This window comes from Lathyrus oleraceus, chromosome 3 (genome assembly GCF_024323335.1).
Source record: "Lathyrus oleraceus cultivar Zhongwan6 chromosome 3, CAAS_Psat_ZW6_1.0, whole genome shotgun sequence".
In the NCBI taxonomy this organism is placed as follows: domain Eukaryota; kingdom Viridiplantae; phylum Streptophyta; class Magnoliopsida; order Fabales; family Fabaceae; genus Lathyrus; species Lathyrus oleraceus.
The window spans coordinates 319,571,546-319,584,617 of NC_066581.1; the positions used below are offsets into that span (position 1 = coordinate 319,571,546).

General features: G+C 34.1%; 1 protein-coding gene across 7 annotated transcripts; it reads left to right on the forward strand.

The window, feature by feature from the left end:
* The first annotated feature begins 1,026 nt into the window (after nucleotides 1-1,026).
* LOC127127392 (uncharacterized) lies at nucleotides 1,027-9,003 on the forward strand. 7 transcript variants are annotated; one of them, XR_007805338.1, is made up of 12 exons: nucleotides 1,488-1,656; nucleotides 1,734-1,906; nucleotides 2,135-2,316; nucleotides 2,431-3,090; nucleotides 3,193-3,270; nucleotides 3,962-4,286; nucleotides 4,366-4,565; nucleotides 4,750-4,826; nucleotides 4,994-5,095; nucleotides 8,338-8,527; nucleotides 8,619-8,820; nucleotides 8,924-9,003. XR_007805338.1 is itself a non-coding variant. In XM_051056568.1 (11 exons), exons 2-11 carry the CDS (start codon nucleotides 1,735-1,737, stop codon nucleotides 8,709-8,711), a joined length of 2,079 nt encoding a protein of 692 aa, XP_050912525.1. In that variant the 5' UTR covers nucleotides 1,027-1,166; nucleotide 1,734; the 3' UTR covers nucleotides 8,712-9,003. The 7 variants fall into 7 exon arrangements, 5 of the variants coding, with proteins under 5 accessions (XP_050912525.1, XP_050912523.1, XP_050912520.1 ...); XR_007805339.1 differs by having other exon boundaries at nucleotides 8,977-9,003; XM_051056568.1 differs by lacking the exon at nucleotides 1,488-1,656 and adding an exon at nucleotides 1,027-1,166 and having other exon boundaries at nucleotides 8,619-9,003.
* The last annotated feature ends 4,069 nt before the right edge of the window (nucleotides 9,004-13,072 follow it).

The following is a 13,072-nucleotide window of genomic DNA, read 5'->3' on the forward strand; positions in this document are numbered from 1 at the left end:
AACTTTGTTTTTTTGTCAAATAATTTAATATTTTAAATTTCACTTTTCTGAATTGATTTAACAAGATCAATAAAATTTTGTAACATTAACATAAATGCCAAGTATTTTTCTTTTTTATTATATACAAATTAAAAATTTAAAAGTAGGTTTGTAAAATTTTAATAAATCAATAAATATCAATATTACATTAATGTAAATACAATAATTTTCTTTTATTTATACACAAATTAAAAAGTTGATTTGTAAAATTTTAATCAACCAATAACTATTAATATTATTACACTAAATGCCTCGTTACAAATTTAACTAAGACATGATAGTTATGTGTGACTCTATGATAATTATATAAAAAAATGAAAATAAATAAACTAAAGATGCGTCTTTTCCAAAGAAAATGACTGTAATAGACGAATTAAGTGTACTTGAAACAGTTTCATCATATAGGTAGGTCTCACTCACATCACACATTATGAATGTCTGAAAATATATTTGAGATGAGTATTGTAATTTTCAAGTGACAAAAGGCAATGTATCATTCTATTCATATGATGAAAAATACATGTAATGTTTATGATTCATGAATTAAATCAAATGCAAAATTTTGCATTTTTATAACTTAGAATGAATTAGGTGTACTATTATTAATTTATTACAACAAATTATTTTTCTCACTCACCATATTAAAATTAATTCATTCATTCATAAGGACACATTTTAATTAAATAATTTTAAAAATTACATACATTATATACTTTTTTTCCCGCAAATTTGAACTTGAATTTTTAGATACTTATTTAAAATTCTTAAAAAAAATATCCATGTAACACTAATTCTTATTTTATTCTGTAATATTCCATAAGTAAGTCAGATAGTAGAAGTTTGAAAGACGTTTGATGTCTACGTTTCAAGTCACAATCAGCTTTTATGATTTAAAAAAAAAAGCATTAATAAATTATTTATTTTAATTAATTATTAAACAAAATATATAAAAATAAAACCCCTCTCCCTCCTTTTCTTTGTATTAGCTGCGTCCTTCATTTCAGTTTTTCCACAGACTCTTCCACTCTCTGCTCCACCTCACCACCTCTCTCTCTCTCTCTCTCTCTCTCTCTCTCTCTCTCTCTCTCTCTCTCTCTTACACACACACACATTTCACATTCTAAAAGGTACTATAATCCCAAAATCACGTTCATGATCACAAACAAACTGAACTTTTTGATCAATTTCTTTGAAATTTGCATGTCATGTAAGAGTTTTTAACCTATTAATTACTCTAAACCCTATTTAATCAACTTTCAAACGTTTACGTGTTTCTTTCTAAACGTGTTTGTTGTAACTTTCTTGTTCTTGTTTGTTTCCTCTCTTTGAAATGTGGTCCATGTTCATTTTTTTCAGTTTTCGGAAAATGATTCCTTGTGCGTTTTTATAGTAGCATTTCCATTTTTGGTGAAATTTCTGCTTCTTTATTTATTAGCATTGTAATGTAGTGTAGTGGACTCAAAAGGTGTTTGAATAAATGCTTCTTAGCTTCAAAAGAGTTTGTATTCAGAGTTTATCTATTAGATTTCACAAACACATTTTGTGTCAAGAAAAAAAAACAAGAAAGTTTCATTTTTTTTTTCTGGTTTCGATGAAGCTTAATCGGCGTCGTGATAAGTTAGGTTTGTTTGTGATTTCAGTTTTTGCCCTACATTGTTGATGAAATAACTTTTTGTTGTTGTTGTTATAAACAGGATGGGGAATTGGAAGAAAATACAGATTCCTGGTTCAAGTGGGAATCAGTTTTACACTCCTGGTCCGAATCTATCGGTATTTGGAAGAAATTTGACGAAGGATCAACTTGGTGGTGTTATATTTGGTTGCAAGAATGCTACTATTAAAGAATGCTTAACCAAACAACTCTTTGGTAAGTCATTTTTGTGTGATTAGCATGTTTAGTTTTGGTTAGTATCAATCTAAGAACACTGCATGGAAACACTTATACAGTTACATCATTACCTAAACTTGATGCTTGTGACTTGTTTTGGATATCTCTAACTGATCGGTGATGGTAAACAAGTTTTCATTTCTTAGGGATTTTGGATGGTTGTGAACTCTTTCTTACTCATGGAACTTTTATCTGTTTCAAAAACAGGCTTACCGGCTGTGCATTTCTCTTACGTGAAGCATATTCAACCTGGGTTGCCTCTGTTTTTGTTTAACTATACTGATAGGATGCTTCATGGAGTTTTCGAGGCGGCTGGTAACGGAAGAATGAATATAGACCGTTATGGATGGACCGCTGATGGCAAAGAAGTGACACAGTTTCCGGCTCAGGTATGAAACAGTCTTGTTCTTGCTTAGTATAATTGATTCAGTGCTATTCAAGACAATTATGGGTTACTCATTAAAAGTAACCTATGTTATATGCTTGTATTATTAATGCTCAAGGTGCAAATCCGAGTTCAGTTGCATTGCCGGCCACTGTCCGAAGATAAATTTAGACCTGCAATTGCTGATAACTACTACCACCATAAGCATTTCTGGTTTGAGCTGGACCATGGACAAACAAGCCAATTGATTGCCTTACTAAAGCCCTTGGAAATTGCCCCTGCCAATTCTGTTCCACAGGATATGAATCGGATAACTATATCCCGAAGTCTTCCATGGCACGATCCTTCTTGGAAAACTAAAACATTTAAAATGCCTGAATCAGAGTTCGAGCAGTATCATTCTTCCCGCTCAAGTATGGTATCAGGTTCCAATGAGAGTGATTTGTTAGATGAATGCTTTCAGCCATTGGATACTCTTTCAGTTGATAAGGTGGAAGCAACACCAAAGGAGACGGACGCCATATGGATGAAACTAAAGGAAATTTCTGTTGCTCATCCAAATCAGAGTCTATCTTGGGAAAATAATGTAAATGAAGCGCCTTATGAGAATTGGTCTGAAGGAAGGCATTCAGATGAGCAGGAGGAGAATCCTAGTTCTCCATTAGAGAAGGAGGAGAATCCTTGTTCTCCATCTGAGAAGGCTTATAATACCTGTTCTTCATTTGAGAAGGAGGAGAATACTGGTTCTCCACTAAAGCATCAATACAACATAGCTCAGGTGGTTGAGAATGTTTGATAACTTTTGTTATATGTAACGTATTAATTAATTAATTTTGATTTTCTACAAATAACTAACTTGTAATGTTTCTATATTCTATAGTTGGTGCAAGAGATCAAAGAACTGACTGATTTCAATATAACTCAAACCGAAAGGATTAACTACCTCGAGGAGAAGCTGGTAATATCTAGAATTGATCATCTTTGTCAATCATTTGTAGCCCGTATTCTCTATCTAACCATATTTTTAGATTCTTGTTTCGTGATTATTCCTGTACTAGTTTCAATCTTTTGCTTATGTTTGAACTTCACAATGATTTTGATCACTTGTAAGTGTGCTTTTTAGTAGTTATTCATTTCACTCTTTCTCGATTCACAAGGTTTTGGTTTTACTACCGTGTCTGCAGTGTGAAATAAATAAAACAAGATATAAAACATCTATGCAGTGACCGCGGGTGATCCAAATCCTTGAGTTTTTTGTTCTTATTTTTGATGATGCATAATTCAAAGTAACTTTTTAATATAAGAAAGGTCTTTAGGAAGTTAACAGAGGGCAACACTAATTAAAAATCTTTATATAATACATGATTTCATATGTGTATTAAAACTAAGAATTGAAGATCATTGATGAATGTATAAGAAGCTTGTGTTGGTAATTTGGTGAGTTCAATTAGTAAGCCTAACAAGTGTGAATAACTTAAATCAGTTTTAGGTTGGAGATTATCTAAATGACAACTATCTGTGAAAATGAAGGCAGAATTTTCTTTTGATGTTAACTTTTTATCTTTAATTGCACTTGTTTTCTATTTTTCATATCATATGTGAATATGCTTTTCTGAAATCACTATTCGCTTATTTTATTTTCCACTCAGATAAAGGCAGACATGGAAATTCAGCTTCTAAAAGACCGTTTTATGCTGTTTGAATCTACACGTGATACTCCTCTGACACATGTTGAGGAGACAGTAATCAATGCATCTGCTGAGCTGCATTTAGATGCCAAAGATTCGTTTTTTTTAATAGGTGGCTCTGATGGAGAATCATCGTTAGCAGCTATGGATATTTATTGTACTTCTCAGAATATGATCAAATCTCTCAAGCCTATGAACCATCTTCGATCGTATGCTTCAGTTGTAGAGTTGAATGGCGAAATTTATGTTTTCGGTGGTGGAAATGATCGTGATTGGTTTGACTCAGGTATGATCTTACTATGGTTTTAAATACTTTTTTACAATGAGAAACTCTTGTCAATAGTTTTAGTCTTATGTTTGTGTAGTTGAATCCTACAATCCAATTTATGACAACTGGACCTTGTGTCCCTCTTTGAACCGAAAGAAAGGAAGCTTGTCTGGTGCTGCTTTGGATGGAAAAATATTTGCTGTTGGAGGTGGCAACGGCGTTGAGTGCTTTTCAGATGTTGAGATGCTTGATTTAGATGTTGGGCGGTGGATCCCCACACGCTCAATGCTTGAGAAGGTAAAGTGATTCTTTCAAATGGTAGATATTCATGGCTTGATTGATCATTTTATGTGCTCTGCCTAACAGAAGTTTGTTCTTCTTAGTCACATTATAGATTAAATAAAGTAATCAGCTGTATTATTTCTTTGACAAACAAACAAAATTGTTGAAGTTATTGTTTGAATTCTCTTCATATTTCCAGAGATTCGCTCTTTCTGCAGTAGAACTCAATGGTGCGATTTATGCTACTGGTGGATTTGATGGAAATTACTATTTAAAGTAAGAATTATAACTTGATTTCTGTTCAATTGATTCATCTATATAGTTACAAAAATTATCTTGCAAACATGGTTGATCTAGAAATGATTTTATTCTTTACTTCTACATAATACATACATTTTATTTATCTATATATTTATATGACTGACTCTTAAACATAATTGCAGTTCTGCCGAAAGATTTGATCCCAGGGAACATTCTTGGTTCAAAATAGCAAACATGAATACAAATAGGGGCTGTCATTCAATAGTTGTTCTAAATGAAAAATTGTGAGTTTTACATCTCTTAAATCTGCATATTTCTCGTGTATTCATAAGAGAATTACAAGTTTTATATATACAAGAGGATGAGCAAATATGATTCCATAATTATAGAATCATATCAAAACAGAACCAGCTACTCAGGAATATAGAATCCTGCTTGATAAATCAAATAACAAAAACAAAATATATTTACAATCATCACTCTCCCTCAAGCTAGAGCATATATGTCATATGCATCCAGCTTGTTACATATGTAAACTATCCTAGGACCTTGTAAGGACTTAGTTAGCATATGAACAAGTTGATAATTAGGTAAAATTAAGGAAGTCTTGATGTTGCCCAAGATAATCTTCTATCTTCTCTCTAATGAAATGACAATCAACTCCTGTGTGTTTTTTCCTCTCATTGAAAATTGAACTAGACAAGATATATAAAGCTGATTGGTTCTCAGAAGCAAGTCCTATAGGACCTATCTCAAACTTCAACTCCTTAAGCAAATTCCTTAACCATACAAGTTCACATGTTGCATTAGACATAGCACGGCAATTGGTTTCAGGGCTTGACCTTGCAACAACTGTTTATTTCTTGTCTTTCCTTGAGATTAAGTTAACTCGAATGAAAACACAATAGTTTGAAGTGGATCTTCTATCACCAGCATCTCCTGTCCAATCTACGTCTGAACATCCAAAAATATTAGTGTAGCCTATATCCATATAAATAGGCCCTTCACCCTATCCTTTATAGAATATTTTAGGAAATAGGTCCTCCACCTATCCCTTATATCCATGTTAGAGACGTCTTGACCTAGATCCGATAAATTTCAATTTACGAGTAAGTTGGATGATTGAAATTAAATAGGAGGAGCAACCAAGTACAAATAATATGGAATTTAAAGATGGAAAAGGCAAAGCATGACTAACACCTGTTGTATGGGCCTTAGACCCATCATCAAGATTAATGGTGTGAGGTGTTTTAGGAGATAATTTAGATAAAGGGATGACTTACCAGCTTAATGATCTGTTAAGAGTCCCATGTTGGACAATATATGACATGAACATGTCTTTATAAGCGGGGAAGATTCTTACCTTACAAGTCGGTTTTGTAGGGTTAAGTTAGGCCCAACCACATTTCTTAACATGGTATCAGGGTTTGGTTTAAGATTTGGTTGGTCACCTACTATTGGGTTTCCGCTATCGAGTCACCCACCATTTATTTCCACATTCCAAATGTCCATTCCTTTGCGTGAGGAGGTGTGTTAAGAGTCCCACATCGGACAATATATGACCTGAACATGTCTTTATAAGTGAGGGCAATTCTCACCTTACAAGCCGGTTTTGTAGGATTGAGTTAGGTCCAATCACATTTCTTAACATGATCAAATACACGATAATATAAAAACCATGGTCCAATCGACACAAAAGAGAGAAATAAACCGTAGAATTACTACTGTGAGCAAGAATAGCTGAAGAGGACGATGCCTTTTGAGTTGCCTTAAACTGAAGGTACTTTTGAATTTTGATGATACTAATTATCAACTTCGGGTTGGAACTTTTGCTTGAAAACGGGCCTCGAATGTTTTGGTTGGAAATCCATGAAAGAATAACAACGATCTCGAGTATGTCCATCCTGCTTACCTTAAGCGCAATAAAGATTTCCTCTACCACCTTTGCCACAACCACCATCTCTATGACAACAACCTCAGCCTCCATGGTCAGCAGAGTTGGAGTGTTGGACACAACATTGAAGACTCTACTCGCGCTGGAGCATCAGTACTAATGGTTGAAACTCGAAGCAAACAATCAAAGAACATCTCCAATTAGTCGGTGTCTTCCTTCTGAACAGATTCGAACTCTTTGTGCAGTCCATGGAGAACAAACACCATTAGCATATTATCTAGTTTTTCTGCCATCTTTCTTTAAATCCGGATTTAAGATCACCAACTTAGCTTCTTCACAAAACAGATTGTGCATTGTTCAAATAGGCAGACAAATCAAGATTAGACATCTGGATTGTTGCCGGGTCAAGGATTGTCTCGTATAGTTGTTGTATATCATTAGCATAAACCGTTTGTGCCTTCTTCGAAACCTCATTACATGTTTGTTACGGACAGAAGTGAACCATCAATTTCGATTCAAGCAACTGAAACCAATAATGCCAAGAGCTGAAAAACAGATTGTTTCCACTCTTCCCTTTTTGGAACAGCAATGCCATTTGCCTTATCTATCAAGAGGGTCAAATAATTGTTTCCACTCTTCCCTTTTTGGAACAGAAATGCCATTTGCCTTATCTATCAAGAGGGTCAAATAATTGTTTCCACTCTTCCCTTTTTGGAACAGCAATGCCATTTGCCTTATCAAGATGGTCAAATAACCCTTGGCCCAGAAAACCATATTTCCATTGTATCAAGTGAATCCAAATAATTTTTCCCATTCAACCTCTTTTACTTAATGGTAGGAGTGCCAGAAAAGGCGAAAGAAGTCAAACTCTTTTTCTTATACATAGTTTCATTAAGAGTCCCTTTTTCTATTACGAAAGAAAAAGAAATAGACTGATTCAAACACTAGAAACAACAAACTGAATGCTCAAGTACTGTTTCAATATAAAACAGTTCAAATGTGCTGGAAACTTGAGAGCATAACACCGGAAAGGTTTAAAACGGAGAGAGGAAGGCCCGACGAACATTGTGGAATGAGTGCGGTTGAAATTGGATGTGCGTACAGTGTCACATGTATCACTTGTAACTCCAATTGTTGTGACGAGGCTCTTTTTATTTGTTTTATATATTCATTTGGTAATTCTTTGGATTTGAATCGAGTCTAGCTCTCAATTCGCTTAAATCGGCTAAGATGGCATGTCTCTCACTTGTATAAACATATTTTCAAATCATGCCTAGGACGGACATCTCTGCATTATCTGAGTGACTCGATAGAGGGTCTCCCACCCTATTAGTTTATTTTTCCCAATATACCTATCAGATCATAGATATGTTGTGATTCCATCTTAGAATTTGAGTTGTTCCTAACTCAAGTTCATAAAACTGATTTGTAAAATGAGAGATGTATCTGATTTATAAGTATATTTATGATCATTTACAATTTATGACTATCAACAATAGGTATTAACATGGCAAACTTGTATATAGATAAAAAATATTGTTATTTCTAGCCAGAAACTTAACCTTCCTCTTCTATAACGCTCTGTTCTTGGTTGAAACATGCTTCACTTAAACCTCTGTATTCCTTGCATAGGTATGTGTTAGGCGGCTTTGATGGAAAAACAATGGTTCCAAGTGTTGAAGTCTTTGATCCTCGTCTCGGGACATGGATGATGGAGGAAACAACAATGAATCATTCTAGGGGGTATTTTGCTGCTGCAGTTGTTAAAGATTCCATCTATGTGGTTGGGGGTGTTAATGATTGTCAAACTATTGTAAATACTGTAAGTATACTTATTAACAACAATATTTTGCCTTTGTTGATACATTTTGTATTAATCTCACATTCATATTTTTGCATCTATGAACACGCAGGTTGAGAATTATAAAGAAGGTCAAGGATGGAAGGAAATTCACACATCAGCAAATGTCAAAAGGTGTTTCATGTCAGCCATTGCCATAGCATGAGTGGCAGAATGGTTTTCCATGGTTGCGAAAATGCTCATTACCTTGAAGTTGTAGGATCAAAGATACTTTTGCATGAATCTGAATGCTTCTAACATTGCATTGATGTTAGGTTTACTCTAGTTCCATTGCTGTTAGTTTCATAGATCACCTACTTTTTCAAGTGTCTGTCAATTTTATATGAAGTTAGTTGTGCATATTATTGCTGAATTCAGGTTGGCATTGAGGTGTACCGCAGCCTCACCGGACCCTTTGTTTTGGTGGCCAGGTCTTAATCACACGGTGCTTTCGTCTACTATCAAATTTTGGTTGAATGGTCACTCATGCTCCAAATGTGTGAATTCGTGCTCCTTCCAAATGTAGGGTATCCAATTTCATTCTTCACCATCTTCTTCACTAGTCAATCATTCATCATTAAACAAAACCCACCAAATCAATTATCACATCAAACAACAGAAAAATGAAAGAAAAAAAAGAAATAATGTTCTATTCTCAACAACAACGGGAGGGAAATTTCAATTTTCTGAAAACACTAAAATGTTTGAGAGAAATATTTGATTTTTTTTTTTGTAAATTTTTGAACTTTAAATTTTTTTTGAGTCTCAATTTATGTTATTTTAATTAATATATTCATTTTTTTGGGTTCATCATCTTCTTATACATTGCAAAACCTAAAAATGAAACTTGTCTTGAAATCTTAAAAAAAATTGTGGAGAAAAGAGAGTAAGATTCTAAAAGGGAAAGATGTGTTTATTTGGATAATATTTTTCTTCCTTATTGCTTACTTGCCTTGAGGCTTGAGTAATCCAAAAATGATTCAGTAAAGAAAAAAAGATATCACTGTCGTTGATTTAGAAAGTGAAAAAAGGGAATCGAATTTCTCATTTCTATATTTTCTTGCAATTCTTTGATGAAAATTCAAAAATGTTCTTAGAATTTCAGAGATGTATTTTCGAATGTATTTATTTTTAACAAAATTGAACGCAAACGAGTGAGACATCCTTATTATACTTAATTTTAGTCTAGAATTACATCTCCGAACGTGTATTTGGTATATTTCTGATATGCATATCTGAAAACGATATCTATACTTCAAAATAGAAATAGAGACAATATAAGCATCATCTAGAAACCACAACAACTTGATATTAACATAAATTTAACATTACATATCATTAGGGATGAGAATAGGTCAGACCAACCTACATGAGCCTATAACCTAGCCTATTTAAGGTCAGACCAAGCCATACCTATTTAATAAAAAAAATCAGGCTTAGGCTTTTTTAAAAGCCTATTTAATTAAATAGGTTAGACTTAGGCTATTAAAAAAACCTATGAAACCTTATAGGCTGACATATATTTTCATATATATTAAAAATAGTCTAAATAGGCTGACCTATATATGCATATATATTAGAAAAAATACTAAATAGGCTGGCCTACATATGCATATATATTAGAAAAAAATGCTAAATAGATCGACCTATATATGCATATATAGACTGATGTATAAGAATTCTTAAGTAATATGGATTAATTGAAAACCTTAGTAAGAAACAAACTTTTAAATAGGCTTTCAGGCCAGACCAGACTTTTAAAAAGGGCAGGCCAGACAAAAAAAGAGAGCCTATAGTAGGCCATATGCCAGACTCAGACCTTGTAAGTTTATCGAAGGCTAGACTTATGCCTTCTAAAGGCTAGCCTAGCCTAACTTCTTCCCACCCCTACATATCGTTATAAACGGATAATTGAGAACGTTGGAACATGTTGATAATATCTTCGACGGATCTTGCAATCTTCACATCCACTTCAATCAGACCCTTTTATACATAACAGTGAAAAGTACTCCATATAACCTTTAAATCTTCATCCGTCTTCAATTCAAAGTTGGTGAACTGTATTTTTCTTTCACTATCAAATGAGGATGAACGATACTCGAGCTTGACAACTCTTCAATTTTCTGGACTTCGCAGGAGAGTATTCAATTTGGATATCAAATAGGCGAAAAATTTGTCCTTGGTGACCCTAAATTAAAGTGGCGAATTCGTGCCATTCAAATACACAAATGCAAGGTGTGAGATATGAATTCATTCTCTGATTTTGGTGTGTTTTGTAGAAAATATGGGATGAGAGATATCCTATTTATATAAATTTTGGATCACTTTAGACCTTAGAAACCTTATCCTGTCATCAGGGCATTTTTCAGAGATGCATTTTTGGATACACCTTATTTTATGTTTTTTTACGAAAAAATGGTGTTTAGGGATATGCACATCCGTAAATGCCTTGTTGTGTTATTTTTTAAATGTAGTATGAGGTGTATCCATATATGCACTTCTAGAATCACCCCTGAACCAAAATCAGACCGGAAACTGTGTAAACATAAACGGAAGATGTAAACCATAAAATTTGTAAATAGAAACAATAGGCTTTTACACCATCATTGTTGAATATTATATTACTTATGTATTAAATCATATTGAGGTTACATCGGTGACGATAATACATAAAAAAAATGTATAGATTACAATCTAAAATGTATCAAAAGATGCATCACCGAACCCGTTGAAGCATATGTTCACGAGCAGTAAACAATTGTTCATTTCTAAAATGTTGACCAACATCTACCTTGACAATAACCGGTCTAGCACCCGATTTAACATCATATTTCACCTCATCCGATTTTACATCATTACTTACAACAAATTTGGGGGAAGCATATCCGGATGCACCATATCTAATACGAACCAAAATAGAAAAATGGTTAAAAAACTCACAGTTGCAGAAAAATTCGGAGATGCACATCCGAAACATGAAAAGGTAAATTTAGAGATGCACATCTGGATGTAACATATATTTTTTCAACTCTATAACAAGATTAATGAAAGCAATAAGAGATGAAATGAGTGAAATTTACCTTAAATTGTAGCTTCTTTTGCTTCCTTTGATATGATAAACATAAAAATGATTATCTGGAGTCGAAAAGTTGATTGAGAATGAATTCTTTTAAGGGCTTTGGGTTATAGAGGTGGTATGGAGTGTCTGAGAGATGATCATGCAAGGTGGTGATATATTCAATTTTACGTTTGATATTTTTAGAGATGCATCTCCGAAAATGTCACTGAATGGTTAAATAAACCAACTCAATGAAAAACGTGTAGTAAATGGGTCCAAGGGTATTTTTGGAGATACATCTTTGAATTCACCCTAGAAATTTACGAAGATACAACTCCGGACCAATTTTTGATAAAAATGAGGTAGTTGTTTGATTTACGAAGGATGTAGTGATTTAAGGCGTGCCTAGAGATGCATCTCGGGATGCACCTGAGAGTAATTTCAGATTTTCAGTGCTGTGAGCCACACCCTAAGGGTGGGAAAAAAAATTCCCTGAAAAAATATGGCGTCACCTAAAGATGAGGATGATATAACACATTACATTCTTTCTATATTTTTTGGAAAATAAATAGGGAAATGCTCTTTCCACCCTTATAGGTGCTTGCACACCACCGTGAGAACTCAAAAGAACACACATTTTTTTAGCCATTTTCAGATGAATTTGATGGGGTGACCCTATTATGCCAAAATTTAATCCGGGGATGCATCTCTGTATGCACTAAATGTATGTCCTAAGATGAATCTCTGTATACATCATGGGAGGAAAATATTAGAGTTGGTGCAACCCATTGATAATTAGTTTCAGGATGTTCTCTGATATTATGATCTTGTCGATTTACGTTCTGTTGCGTACATGACTATATCCCATGACATGCATGCGGATTTTGCTGAGAAGTGGAATTCAGAGACCTCGTTTTCCCACCTTCCTATAAGCGAGATGACCATCACCTTGGATGATGTCTCATGCTTCCTGAATCTTCCCATAAGGAGAAAATTGCGGAGCCACGGGAGGATCAATCGAGAGGAAGACGTCGACATGATGGTCACTTATTTGGGGGTTGAGGCCTCACATGAGGCACATGACACATGAGGTGCTTATGCTAGGTGTAATTTTTTGGAAAAGCTTTCTGAAGAACATCTGCAAAAGGATGTGGACGCCGAAGGTGATGACATGTAGGTTGGGTACCGTCGGACTTGCACATTGAGGTGTTACCTCTTGTTCTTGGTTGACACGTCCATTTTTGTGGATAAAAGTGCAACCTATGTCGATGTAGTTTACCTATGTCGATGTAGTTTACCTCTAATATTTCACTGACTAACCACAAGTTGTCTTTGGAAGACATATCAGATAACAGGAAGTTGCACGCTGCTTGCGATAATTTAATGTTACTAATATTTTCATAATTCATTTGCTACACTTGTTATTATTATTGTATCTTAACCATTTTTAAGGATGGATCATGTAACAC